General features: G+C 46.1%; 1 protein-coding gene across 1 annotated transcript in view; it reads left to right on the top strand.

Annotated features, from left to right (window-relative positions):
- Positions 1-14,953, top strand: part of Hunk (hormonally up-regulated Neu-associated kinase) — a 119,076-nt gene that overhangs the window by 85,551 nt on the left and 18,572 nt on the right. Inside the window, exons 6-7 of the mRNA XM_052158547.1 lie at positions 8,216-8,351; positions 11,952-12,114. Of these exons, the coding sequence (XP_052014507.1) occupies positions 8,216-8,351; positions 11,952-12,114 (299 nt within the window). The remainder of the gene's footprint in view (positions 1-8,215; positions 8,352-11,951; positions 12,115-14,953) is intronic.

Genomic DNA, 14,953 nt, shown 5'->3' with positions numbered 1-14,953 from the left:
ACTTCAAAACATTCTATCAAACGTGTGTTTGAGAAATTCTCTCAAACTTTAGCAGCTTCAAATGGCAGTAAAAGCCTTGAGTGAAGATTTGGTTTTACTCAGTAAATGAATTGAATCTGATCTTTTCTTTGCTTCACAATTTACATCAAGTTCCTGGTCTACACGCCAGTGTGAGGGTCATTTCATTGTTCTGTTAGAAAGAATCTAGGTTCAACTGAACGAGGCTTTAGACCAAGACAGGATAATTATTTAATTCTCCTTCCTGATACGTGGATAGAATGGAGCCTTTTATTTCATTTTGCCACAGTTAAGTATTTTTCCCTTGGGTGGATGAGCGTCTGGGAAACCAACCTGAGCTTCAGTCTTGTCAGTGGATCCAACTTGAAATCAGTTCTTGGGCATACTTATCTAATCCAGCTATACTTTGACCTTGCCAGTCATATCTAATCTCTGAAGGCTGAGAGCCAGGGAAGGCATTGTGTCCTTGGGAAGAGAAGACACAGTACTGACTTCTAGAACAAACAGTTCTTCAACGGGAGTCCCTACCTCATGGAATTAGAAAGTGCACAACATATTGAAGGGATCACTACATCGATGTGTTAGGACGCTCAGAGTCGGGCAGTGCTGCAAAGCATTATGGGAAGTGGTCAGCCATCCATCCATCCATTTATTCATCATTTCATATCCATTCCCTCTGTACATGACAACTAATGACATCCTAGATATGTGCCCGAAAGAGAGGGAATGAGCCACACACAGCCTTGGCTCCTATAGAGTGCACAAGTCTATGGGAAAGGCATGTATATGTATGTGTATGTATATTATATGTATATGATATGTATATTATATGTATGTATACATTTGCTACTCCTACATATATACATATGCACTTATACATACACATACACACACATATATAAACACATGTCAGATAGTTGGTAGTGTTGGTGCTTTAAGTGAAGTAACAGATAATAATTCAGATAAAGGCATAGAAAGTAAAAAAAAAATTTTAACTAATAAAATGTCTTCGAAAATAGTTTTTGTTGTGACTATTTTTAGATGCACACACAGCTTAAGACATGAATGGAGAAATCCATGCATCCTTCACCCCATTTTCCACAACGGTAATATCTTTAGTTACTGATGTAATTTCCATTAAGAAGTAGACATCGATAAAACCCCCTATTACCCTGCCGGTGTGTATTTAGGACCATATGAATTTATCATAGGCGCAAATTACCACTGTGCTCGAGACGCCACTAGCATCAGGGCACATGGCCCCTCCCTCTATAGCCATCATCACCTCCCTCCCTTCCCCTCTACCAAGCCCTATAGGCCACTCTCCTTTCCCCACCCCTCTAGCATTTTTTTTGAAATGGAGGAATTATAGAGATGGACAAATGTACAAAGTCTGAACAAATCCCTTGTCTCACTGTAACTGAGCTAAGATCCATTTGGGTTGCTGGATGAATCAGAACCTTGCCTCTTTTCACTGCTGAGTTGTGTTCCCGTGAATGGACATACCACAGGTGTGTGCATGTGTGTGTGTGTGCACGTGCATATGTATGTGTGTGTGTGTGTGTGTGTGTGTGTGTGTGTTTGTGTTTAACCATTCACCCATTGAAGGACCGCTGGATTGCTTCCAGTTTGGGACTACTGTGAATGAAGGTGCTGTGAACATTTACCTCCAGATGTTTGTATGAATGTGATTTCTGTTGTGTTCTCCCTCGAATACTCCATTTGCAGCTTCATTATATAGTCTTAAACGTTGTCATCTTACATGCTTCTGATGGTTTAGAGCTTGCTTTGTCCTAAATGACCCATAACACGGGGTACAAGGAAATTGCCTGGAAAGAGCAAGCAGGTGCTGGGGACTATTAGTGGGACTCCGTGAAGTTAGACAGTTCAGGCCTATTTTCTCCCTTAAGTCACAATAACAGCAGGCAGTTCCTACTCCCAGAGGCTTAGGGCCACGAATGCTTGCTGGTGCCTATATTAATTAAAAGTTGGATCAAGAATAGAAGAGTTCTGAGCCCAAGTGGAATCTCAAACCCACTGCTGGTCCATGCAGGGAAGGTACAGGGGTGGGGATGGGCCTTTCTGCCCAGCAGTAAAAGCCATACTTACCTTATGGTATGTAAGCATGGCACGTGACCTCAGTCATGTAGTGGGAATGGGGTAGTGCAACCCCACCATGCTGAAGGTGGAAAGGCAGAGATACGTGTGAACAGCATTAGTGTGAGCCTCACAGAGGCTGCAGGAGAAACAAGCCAGTGAAACAAGCCTGCTTTTTTCTTTTCCGATGTCATCGTTATATCCTGCAATACTAGTTTATCAGTAACAGGAGAAGCTCTGAATGCAGGTGTTTTTCCATTACCTCCTTTTTACACAGTTAGGCATGGTGAATGCCATTGTTCCCAGTTAACCAACGAGGAACTGAGTCTTGGGGAGGCTGGAGAGATGGCTTAGCAGTTAAGCGTACTGACTGCTCTTGCATAGGTCCTGAGTTCAAATCCCAGCAACCACATGGTGTCTTGCAACCATTCGTAATGAGATCTGACACCCTCTTCTGGTGTGTCTGAAGACAAGTACAGTGCACTTACATATAACAATAAATAAATCTTTAAAAAAAAAAAGGCAGGTGGTGGCGGCAGCGCACGTCTGTAATCCCAGCACTCTGGGAGACAGAAGCAGGCGGATTTCTGAGTTCGAGGCCAGCCTGGTCTACAGAGTGAGTTCCAGGACAGCCAGGGCAATACAGAGAAACCCTGTCTCAAAAAAATCAAATTTAAAAAACCAAAGAGAGAGAGAGAGAGAGAGAGAGAGAGAGAGAGAGAGAGAGAGAGAGAGAGAGAAACTGAGTCTCAGTGTGAGGAAGTTGGTTTGACTAAGACCCCAGGTTTTCCTCTGTGCTCGGCTATTTCTTTCCCTTATTGTGAAAAGACGTGCTCACACATGCTCACACTCGTGTGCACGATGCCCACAGAGCAGGAGTTAGTGGGTAGTTCTGAGATGCTTAAGATGGGTGCCCGGAATCGAACTCAGGTCCTGTGCAAGAGTAGCACTCTCTCTTAACTGCTGAGCCTGCCCTCTGTCCCTTCCCTTCCTCAACACACAGCCTATCGCCTCTACCACCCCTGAACTGAACGTGCAAGCTTATCTCTGTCTTCAGGCCTTGTCTTTTGAGTGATGTCATTGCCAATTGAAACCCACCAGTGTTACTCTCTATCAGGAGCGCCTATCTTCATTAATTTGGTATTCTGTCAGTCTTGACTGCATCAGTCAAACCTTATTATTATTGCATTTGGATTGAATTCAAAGTTTTATTTTATTTTAGCCAAGTTCAGTTGGAAACAAATCTCAGCACTCCTGTCCTTGCGAGCCTATGACGTGCACAGAGTGTCACCTCCCTGTCCCCATCACGTAGCTGGGGGCCTTCAGCTTTGGGGGCCTTTCCAATGCTCCTCTAGCTGGTTTCCGCTGTCTGCAAGTTGGCTCTTGCACATCACAGAGTTAGCAAATGCTTTTCGCAGCTGAGAGATTTTTTTTCCAACAGTTTACTCTGTCCTCGCGGGCGCCATAGCAGTAGCATTTATAATACATTCCAAGCAGACGCTTCCAGTTAAGAGGATTCTGTCCCACAGATTCACCAGGGAAGCTGAAGATGCATTGGCATTGCTGCAGGTTGGGCCTGGTTAAGATTTCCAAGAAGGCTGAACCGTCCATGGCCAATGGATCCTTCGCTCGGAGGAGCTGAGAGAGCAGCCTCCTGCCAGGCCAGGCCTCTACTTGCATCCGGCTGGCTGCTCTAGACTCAGGTGGCTTTGTCTGTTGCCTGCAGCCCCTGCCTTTGGCGGAGTCCAGTGCTCACATAGGCCAGTTCAGACTTGAGAAGTCTGACTTCTCCTGAAAGAAAGGGTGTTGGAATCACAGCGGTGCCTACTTCCTGTTATGTGCAAGTGACGGAACCCTTATTCAGCTCACTCCAACCCTCTCGGCTGGAGTAGAGAGCCCGAGAGTCAGCTCGAAGGAGCTGTGACCTGTGACTAGGTTCCACTGTCTGGGATGGTGTAGCCCCTCTTGGCCCCAGAGACACACAGATGTGTTCAAGATCCAAGGACAAACTTCATAGCTCTCTCATGATGTTCACCAAGTCTTTTCGGGATAGTGACGTGATGTTTGTGATGTCCAGAGGCACGTGACTCGTCAGCAGAACTAAAATCACTTGTGCTCATCAGCAATCTGTGAAGCTTTAGAGTACTTTTGGGGATGTACATCAGAGATCTCAGAAAGCACCCTAACTCAGTACCCCCCAGTTCAGTTCATCAAACCAACCCCTTTGCCCTTGAACAATAGATGCCCCTGTTTAAAATCCACATGATAGGTTGAGAAGATGGCCCAGTGAGTAGGGGGACTTGCTGTTCAAACAGGAGGACCTGAGTTCAAATCCCAGGCACCCACATTAAAGATCTCTTGCATAGTTGTGTATGGCCTGTGAGCCCACTGATGTGGAGGGAGAGACAGAATTTGCTGGGCCTTATTGGCCTCTAAGTTCAGAGAAGAGACCCTGTCATGGAGGGTGATAGAACAGGACACTGGACGCCATCCTCTGGCTACTGTGTTTGAACTCACGTGAATGCACACACCAGACAACAAAACCAGACCAAAAAGCACTCAAACAACTCTTGCAGTGTAGGGGTACAGAGGGAGGGAAATATTTGTTCAAAACCGGGAGCCACTCTTTGGGGAAGATGTCAGGAAAGTTTTATTTGGAGACTTAGCTATAAAACTGTTAATGTTGAGGCTGGAAAGATATCTCAGCAGTTAAGAGCATTTGTTGTTCAATACCAGGTTCAGTTCCCAGCACACACGTGCTGGCTAACAGAGGACGCCCTCTTCTGGCCTCTGTGGGCACTGCATGTGCATAGTGCAATTACATGAACGTAGGCAAAACCACTCATAAAATAAAAAGAAATGAATCTTTTAAAAACGCCTGACAGCATTAAATGTACCCCGTGGCTATTACAGCGTCCACATACTCAGTCTGAATCTGTGTTCTTGAAGACAGAAGGCCACACCCTGGGGCTCTCCCTGCATGAGTTACCTCAAGGATGTGACCTGGCAAAGGGTGATTTCTCTGCCGCTGATTCTGGTCTCACAATTGGCCCCTCTTTTGATGGCTTCATTTCCGCCATAGAACCATGGCTCACAGAAGGACCATCACTCTTGTAAGCGCAATATAAACCGACACCTGAACACAGCTGAGAAAGTGAATTTTCATGACCGCTCCTGACTAAGCGGGGTTCTATTTAAAAAAACTGGCAAAGAGCTCCTGACAGAAAGATGGAATAATGTGAAGTCAAAACAAGTGGAGATTATCGTCTGGGACTTATTATTTGATCCGACAGAAACTGGATGTATAGAAAGCTAAATGAAAGAATTATTTGGTGGGGGCCTAGGAGGATGGGGTAGCTTAGTTGGTAGAGCTCTTGACTTGTAAACACAAGGTCCTGAGTTTGATTCCCCAAATCCCACAGTAGAGTGCTGGGTGTGGTGAACACCATAGTTTGTGCTTGTAATCCCAGCACTAGAGAGGGAGAGACAGAGTGATCCCCAGGGCTAACGGGCCAGCCAGTCTAGTCTAGTTGTTGAGCTCCAGGCCAGGGAGAAACCTTAATGAAAAAAAAATGACATTCTTTTTTTTTTTTTAAGTTCATGAAGAAATATAGTATTTCTTTATACTTTAATGATTACTGATTTTTATTAGATATTTTATTTACATTTCAAACGTTATCCCCTTCCCATGTTTCCCCTCCACAAAGCCCCTATCCCATCCCCCCTCCCCCTGCTCACTAATCCACCTATTCCCATTTCCTTGTCCTGGGATTCCTCTACACTGGGGCAATGAATCTTCACAGGACCAAGGGCCTCTCCTCTCATTAATGTCCGACAAGGCCATCCTCTGCTACCCATGCGGCTGGAGCCATGGGTCCCTCCATGTGTACTCTATGGTTGGTGGTTTAGTCCCTGGGAGCTCTGGGGGTACTGGGTGGTTCAAATTATTGTTTTTCCTATGGTGCTGCAAACCCCTTCAGCTCCTTGGGTCCTCTCTGAGCTCCTCCATTGGGGACCCTGAGCTCAGTTCAATGGTTGGCTGAGAGTGTCCCCCTCTGTATTTGTCAGGCACTGGCAGGGACTTTCAGGAGACAGCTGTATCAGGCTCCTGTCAGCTAGCACTTGTTGGCATCGGCAATAGTGTCTGGGTTTGGTGACTGTATGTGGAACGAATCCCCAGGTGGGGCAGTTTCTCTTTTTTTCTTCCTCGTTTTAAATTAGATTCTGGAGATTTTCATACAATGTATTTGTTAAATTAACCCCATTCTTGGCTCCCCTCCCCCCAGATCCACATCCCCTTCAGATGGCACTTTAATTGGTCTTCCAACCTCACATACATGCATATATAGACGTGTACATGCCTGCATGCACGTGTGCACTTGTATAGACAAGAACATGCTTACATACATAAAAAAAGCAAGGAATAGTATTTTCTGTATCTGACAGGGTGGAGGATGTATCTTACTATCCTACCCTGGGAGCTAGTCTTGAACTTGCTAGGTAGTGGAGGATGGCCTTGAACTCCTGACCCATGTGCCTCTAGCTCCCAGGCACTAGGATCATGGGCATGGGCCTTCACACCTGCTTTTCTGGTGTTAGGGGTTAAGCTAAGGCAAGCACTGCCCAAATGAGCTGTGTCCTTAGCCCCTTGCTAAGATGCAATAGAATGAGAAAACATCTCAACTCAGGGAAGCCAGGCCTCTGTGTGCAGACTCACGCTCTGTAGACTTGTACCTCTGACCTTCTAAAACATAGTTATGCACGTTGTACAGTTGTCTCTCCTGTTATGATCATAAAGGATACAGCTTCCTGCCTCTAGTGTTTGGGTAGATCAGAGGTGTTCTGTAAATGTTTGTTTTATGGAAGGAGACCCAGGGTACAAATTACTTGGGTAGGGATTGCAGTGATAGCGGTAAGCGAGGTGGTGAGGATTTGTAGTTTGGCCAATGGTTTCTCACTCCTTTCCTTACTCTCTGGCTCAAAGTGGCTGATGTTCTATACCAGGTCTGTGGGCTGACACTAAGAGCAAATACCATTGGCATACACTCTGTCCAGACATCCCTTCCTTTTAATGGATTTTTTAGTGAGGTACTTGCTAGAACTTTATGACAAAGTAGGATTTGAAGACACAAGTTACAGTTGACCTAACACTTAAACAAAAGCACATGATTTTTATTTTTTTATTTTTTATTTATTTATTTTTTTTTTGTCATGTCAGCCTAGTTATCTAGCAAGCCTGGATTTAAACTAGCCTGGGTTTAGGCTAGCCTGGGTTTAGGCTAGCCTGGGTACTACATTATAATCTGACAGAGTCTGGGGGAAATGTGAGAGGCATAGAGAATTGCTTTGAAAGAAAGGTGCCTTGGAGAGGCACGAATGTGATCCTGGCTACTCAGAAGTCTAAGGTGGGGAAGTAGAAGTTTGAAGTCTGCCTGGGCTACAGATCAAGTTCAAGGCTAGCCTAGGCTACGTTGTGAAAGCCTATCTCAAAATAAAAAGTAAAATAGGGATAAAAACATGTATGATGCCACAGGCTTAACCCCTGGTATGTTAAACAAATCAATCAATTAACCAATCAACCAGAAAGCACCTCATTGACTTTATGAGACATGGTGCACCATGGTAAGGATCAAAGTTAAATTCATTCATCTTTTTTCCCTTTTGATTGCTCAGGGGATGATACTGAGCATTCTTTTCAGTCTCTACTCTTTCAACCTCCACATGTAATAGTAGTACATCTCTGTCTGATCTCTGAGTGACTACAAGAGCTCACAGATTATTCCAGAAATGCCTGGCCCAGGGAGAGCAAACTGATTGCTGCTGTCTTGGGTACCCGGTGCACTCCTTGGGCCGATCTCAAGCTCCCTGGATATACGGCAGCTCTTTGAAAGATAAATGCGGGAGGAAATGCAATTTAAAACTCCTAGTGTCTGAAGGTGGGGCTGAACTCACGTTCTGTGATTGATGGAATCCAAGCCCTGCCAGAGACCCCAGGAGCAGAGGCTCCGAAGGGCTGAGGAGGTGAAGGCCTCGGGCTGCAGCTTCAGTGTCTGACCCGTGTTCCCTCTATAAGGTGTGTTCTTTGTGGACTGTCTCACAGGGGCCATCAGCTTTCTGCGTTCTCTCCTGGAACCAGACCCCGCGAAGAGGCCAAACATCCAGCAAGCGCTGGCCAATCGCTGGCTGAATGAGAATTACACTGGGAAGGTGCCCTGCAACGTCACCTACCCCAACAGGTAACGTGGCGCAGATGGAGGAACGCCGTCTCCAGTGAGATGGGGCCTGCCCGGGGGCCCTCCAATCTCGGGTCGGGAAGCCGTGCGTGATTGAAGTCAAGGTTGTTTATACCCTGTGCCCCTTGCCTGGCTGTGCTCACCTCTGTGACCTCTTACCCACAGACAGGCCCATCCCGTTGAAGATGCAGCCAGGGCTGACCTATGGGTTTGTGCCAAATTGGTCCTGGGGCGTCTGGTTAGAGGGATGGAAGCTGAGGTATAGCACATCTCACCAAGCCTCGCTCTGAGGGACTGCATCTTCCCTATCTTCCTTGTAGTTCACTTAAAGGGTTCATTTACATGAACTGTGGCATATGGGTGTGTGTGTGTGTGCGTGTGCGCGTGTGCGTGTGTGTGTGTGTGTGTGTGTGTGTGTGTGTGAAAGAGAGAGAGAGAGAGAGAGAGAGAGAGAGAGAAAGAGAGGGAGAGAGGTAGACAGACAGACAGACAGACGTATAGATAGATAGATAGATAGATAGATAGATAGATAGATAGATAGATAGATAGGTAGGTAGATATGGGGTGTTGGGGGTTGGAGAGATCTACCAGTAAGCTCTCCTGACAGCATTAAGCTTCTGGAATCTCATGGAACCAAGTCTCTCAAATCTCCTTCAGACCTGCCTCCTGTTGCTTGACTCTTGTGTCTTTCAGCCCCGAGTCCCTTGCCTTAAAGTAACAGGAATGGGAGCAAGGACAGTCAGATCACTCACTTCAGCCGCCATATTGTGGGCTTGCTGTCCTTGAGGGAGGGGACAGGCGAGTGCCCCAAGAGGCAAACTTCCTGGCTCTGCAGACTAAGGATCAGAAAACCAGCACCAGAAACACTTCCTTGTTCTCTTTGACTCGTTTGTCATTTTTTGAGCCACTCCGATGGAGGGATAAGGACCCTCCCCTGGGCTTCTTCAAGCACATATGGAGACCACCTGACTCCAGCCCTCCCGGATAGCTCAACTCCTCCTTCTTCTTTTAACCTCTGAAAGCCTTCGATGCTCTGTCAAGCTGGGATAAGGACCAGAGAACCACAGACAGGAGCAGGGAAGGGGCATCCTCTGTAGCCATAGTTTTGAAAATCCCCAAGTCTTGGGCCAAGAGAGTCTAGAAATATTCACTAGGCTGAAGGGCGGAGTCTCTTAAACATGACATTCAACAGGGCTCTCACTCAGGACGGGCATCTGTAGGATCCGAATCTATGGTACTTGCCCACATTTACCCTTACCCTGGGCATAGAGGAGGAGAGTTCTACATAGTCACCATGTAGAGTTCTAGCATTTGGCTCTTAGGTAGTAATTTAGACAAAGTCTACGATACCTGTGTTGTCATGGGAACCTGGAAACAGACACTGTTTTCCAATACCTGCTCAATTTGGGCCAGGTACTGAAACAGACACCAGAAAAGTTACCCCCTGTGAGCCTGCAAACAGAGCTGAGGGACACTGTCTTATCACCACGGGACAGCACACAGGCTGCTTCTGGTAAGAAGTGTGTAGCATTGGTGACAACCAACGCGGTCATCAGGTGGATGTCTAGGCCAGCACAACCCATCCACTCCACACAGAACCTGTCAAGGCCTGTGGATCTGGCCCTAGAGACACAGAGAGCCCTTTCTGTGTCTAGCTACCTCTGTGGTGATGAAGATTTACATTATGGCTTATAGTTTTGTAGCCTCTCTTCAGGGGGCAAAAGGCCGGGTTTGGAGAAGTAAACATTAATTCAGTTTCTTACACTTTTTAGCCATCTTGGGTTTGTGTGTGTGTGTGTGTGTGTGTGTGTGTGTGTGTGTGTGTGTGTGAGAGAGAGAGAGAGAGAGAGAGAGAGAGAGTTGTGTATATGTGTTTGAGGATGTGTGTGTGAATTTGTGTGTCAAGGTGAGGGTATATGTGTGTGTGTGTTGGTGTGTACGTTTGTGTGTATTGTGTGCATTCCAGGGTATGTGTGAATGTGACTGTGTGTGTGAGGGGTGTGTTTGTGTAAACAACTAGCTAATAGATGGTAAAAGTGGTAAAGGTCTTGTTTAAAGAAAATAGCAGCTTGGTGTCTTCTGTTACTTAAAGTTATTGGATAAAGAAGATAAATCTGTTATAAGATAGGAGAGCAGAATTCTAAAATATTGAGGGGAGGTGTGTGTTATTTATAGTTTTATTTTGAAAAATTGTTAATCTTCAAGGCAAAAATAATATATATTCCTGGTAATTGTTTTTCGGCCCTTAAATAAAAGGTGAAGAAACAGACAGCCAAAGATACATAACTATATATATACACATATTTGTAAAATCTATTTCCTAGTTTCCCAACACTGCTATCTCCCTATCTCCTTGTTTAATTAGTTTGGATATTGCCAGTGCTTCTTTCCCTCTGGGAACATCAAGAAAACAGCCCCGAGTTTTACGCTGCTCTTTCGCACCACTTTCTCCTATGAAATCGTTTGCTTTTAAAGATACACACTGAAGTGTTTAGAAATGACATGGCACAGTGTCTACCATTTAAAATATTTTAGCAACAACCATAACAACCCCAAATGCAGCACGCATGGCCAAGCACACCCAGCTAACGGTCACACGTGTTGATCACAGTCGTCTCTCTGTATCTGGGGGGTCATTCTCATGATCTTCCCCCCAAAAGAAGATATTAAACATCTACAGATGCCACAGGTGTGGAGGCACATGCCTCTGCTCTCAGCACTGGGGAGGCAGAGGCAGGGGGATCTCTGTGAGTTCTGGGACAGCCTGGTCTACATGGTGAGTTCTGGGACAGCCAGGGCTACATGGTGAGTTCTGGGACAGCCTGGTCTACATGGTGAGTTCTGGGACAGCCTGGGCTACATGGTAGTTGCTTTCAGCCCCTCTACCACCCGAATCTACAGACACTCAAGTCTCCTGCACACAACGGTATCATTTGTACATAAGCCATGCACACTCCTCCGTACACTCTGAATTACCTCTAGTTGATTTATAATCGCTGTTATACTGTATTGCTCAGGGAATAATGACGGTAAAAAAGCCTTTAAAGTCTTTACGCTCAGTACGGTTATAATTCTTTTTCTGAAATATTCTGTCTAAGATTAATTGAATCCTATGGATGGGGAACATGCAGGTTATATAGTAAACTCACGGCTGTTCTACATATGTGAACATTTTCAAAATAAAAAGCTGGGGGGCCTGGAGATGTCACTCAGTTGAGACTGTGCCTGCCCCGCCTGAGCAAAGCCCTGGGTTCCATCTGCCCGCACCACATAAAGCGTGTTCCTCCGGTCCCAGCACTCAAACACGCAGGTCTGGCGTTCTCTCAGCTACTCAGAGAGTGTGAGCTATTATCCTGGGCTGCGTGAGACTCTCTTTCAGAGAGGAGGGGAGTGGTGGGGAAGAGGGAGGGGGGGAGGAGAGAGAGAGAGAGAGAGAGAGAGAGAGAGAGAGAGAGAGAGAGAGAGAGAGAGAGAGAGAGAGAGAGAATGAGAATGAGTGAGTGATGGGGGAACTCAGTTGTCCCTGTGTGGACCCTTCCATCTGCCACATCTGTGAGTCACTCTGAGAAGGTGGAGAGGTGACCGTGTGTCTCCTCCTCATAGGATTTCTCTGGAAGACCTGAGTCCCAGCGTGGTGCTGCACATGACTGAAAAGCTGGGCTACAAGAACAGTGATGTCATCAACACGGTGCTCTCCAACCGTGCCTGCCACATCCTGGCTATCTACTTCCTGTTGAACAAGAAACTCGAGCGCTATCTGTCAGGGGTAAGTGGGACGTCCCGGAGCAGCGGAGCAGCGGCTTCCGGTGTTGCGAAGCTGCCCACGCTTGATCCGTGCTGTTATTTTAGCTTAAAACGTGAGGCCTGGTCATTTCTTAGATGGTGCTGCTGGTTGGAGATGTGGTCCAAATGCTGTCCTATAAAAGTTAGCCCTGGCCACCCCCAAGGAGCTTAATTTGTTAGCCTTGGCGGACCCCAGAGGGGCTTAGCTCTGTTTGTCTTCTGTTCCCAGATGTCTGTCCGTATTCCGTCACCTCTTAGCTCTTTGGGCTCTCTACTTTAGAGGAACTGGAGTCTTCATTGCTAGTAGACGTTGGGTAGCAATGCCTGGATTTATAAAGGATGGGGTACAGGAAAGCTGTTCACTGGTCAGCCCTCTGTCTTGACAGTGTGTGTCTGTGGGATTCAACCAACCATGGCTCAGACATACTTAGGAGAATATTGTATTAGTGCTGGACACGTACAACTTTCTGCTGTTAGTCCCTAAATAATAGTTACGTGGCCTTTGCCTTGTATTAGGTACTGTAAGTAAGTCAGAGATGTCAAGTGTCTGGGAGAGGAACACAGTTTATAGGCAACTTTTGTATGGTTTCCCATAAAACTTAATACAAATTGGGATTTGTAGGAGGCCCTGGAACCAGTTATGTTAGGCTTCCAAGACCAAAAAATAATGTGTTTAGGTTTACGACTGCAGAAAATAAGAACACATCGGGGCTCGCTAGGCTGACTCCGGCAGCTTCGCACGGGCTAGCTGTTATGAAACCCGAGTGACAGGGTGAAGAGTTGGCTTGGCAGTAAAGAGCACTGGTTGCTCTTGCTGAGGACCTGTGTTCGATTCCCAGCACCCACAAGGTTGTTCACAACCATCTGTAACTCCAGTTTGAGAGGATCTCATGCCCTCTTCTTCTTCCACTCCCATAGTATACATACATGTAGGCAAAGCATTCCTGCACATAAAATAGAGCTTTAGAAAAATCTAAATAAAGCAAGTCCACATGCGCTGTACCAGTCGCGAAGGCCAGTCTGGTGACCAGTAGTGCTTTGATATTATGACACCTTCATCATCTTAGCCACAGTAGCTCATATGTCAGTCTCGCCATATAAACACTCTCTCAAGGAGAATGCTATGAGACAGTATGTGGATTCTATACAATGCTGCTCTGCGTTGGTGTGGAAGCATGGGTACAGTACAGACCAGCTCCAACAGAGTCGGAGAAACCAGGACTGACAGAAGCGCAGCTGAGCTTTCATAGGACACTGTCTTAAAGATGACTGTGACCCTGAGTATATTGTACCTTGAGGTCTGGTGGTGTGTCTGTGTCTGGTTAGGAGGACAGAATGGAGATGCTAAGATCAAACTTCTAGAGATAGTTCAGTGCTGTTTAAAGTCACACAATAGCCTAAGGTGTCACAGAATTCCACCAACTCGTAGGATTAGAAACATTTTAGAGTTCCTGTCTCAGAGCGAAAGATGAAAATCCACCTGTAGCTATTGAAATGACCATCCCCCAGACGGGGCAGAAATGACAAAATAATATCCACAAGGCATGAGGGTCCCAGTGAAGCTCTTATTAGCAGAGGCTGGGAAGCACTTAGATCACGTGGCTTCGTGTGGGAGGAAGCTTGATTGAGCTCAGCCAGACATCTGTGTGGAAGTGCAGGTGTTCCCAAGCTGACTGGGCTTAGAGTTTGCTCCCAGGAAAACTTACCCAGAGCTTTCGTGTGTGTGTGTGTGTGTGTGTGTGTGTGTGTGTGTGAGAGAGAGAGAGAGAGAGAGAGAGAGAGAGAGAGAGAGAGAGAAGGAAAGACATATGTGAGAAGAGACACTAAAAAGCTTCCCCAAACAAGAACAATATCATGAGGAGATAGGTGCTTTGTACTTCCGATGGGGGCCCATGTTGGGTTTTGCGCCTTTGAGACAGTACCTGTGTGGCAGCCATCAGTCACAGGAAAATGACACCAGGTGACATGTTATCCCATTGTGGAACTGTGATAAACCATTCTGAAAACAACTCAGGGAGGAGAAGGTGTGTTTGGCTTATATTTCCAAGTCACAGTCCGTCATGCAGGGCAGTCGGGGTAGGCGCTGGACGCAGGACCAGTGGAGGGATGGTAGGTGCCTGTGTCTTGTATTCTAGCTTGCTAACTTTCTTACGGAGTTCGGAACCACCTGCTCAGGGGAGGCACTCCCCACAGTGTACTGGGCCCTCTACGTCAATTAATAATCAACATGGTGCCTCACAGACACACCCAGAGACAAGCCTGGTTCACAGTTACTCAGTTGAATCTTTTCTCCAGGTGCCTGTAGGCTGTGCCAAGCTGACAGCTAACACTAACTAGAAAGACAAGGATCTGTAATCAAGTTTCAATATGTAATGTCAATATGTAAAATATATATAATATGTAATATATGTCAATATATGATATATAATATGTGTGTACACAATACATATATATTATTCTGTCTTCTGTTACTATAAACAAATACTCCAGGGGCTATAAGCTCACTTAATAAGAGAGGCTTGGGGGCTGGAGAGATGGCTCAGTAGTTAAGAGCACTGACTGCTCTTCCAGAGGTCCTGAGTTCAATTCCCAGCCACCACATGGTGGCTCACAACCATCTGTAATGGGATCTGATGCCCTCTTCTGGTATGCAGACATACATGCAAGGAGGACTGTGTGTGTGTGTGTGTGTGTGTGTGTGTATGTGTGTGTCTGTGAGGACACACTCATGCAATGTTTGTGTTGTATGCATGTGTGTGCATCTTTTATAAAAAAGGCTTGGTTGAACCCATACTTTGGAAAGTGAAAGTGGGCTCATGCCC

Source organism: Apodemus sylvaticus, chromosome 15 (genome assembly GCF_947179515.1).
Source record: "Apodemus sylvaticus chromosome 15, mApoSyl1.1, whole genome shotgun sequence".
In the NCBI taxonomy this organism is placed as follows: Eukaryota; Metazoa; Chordata; class Mammalia; order Rodentia; family Muridae; genus Apodemus; species Apodemus sylvaticus.
This window is presented reverse-complemented; position numbering and strand designations above follow the sequence as displayed.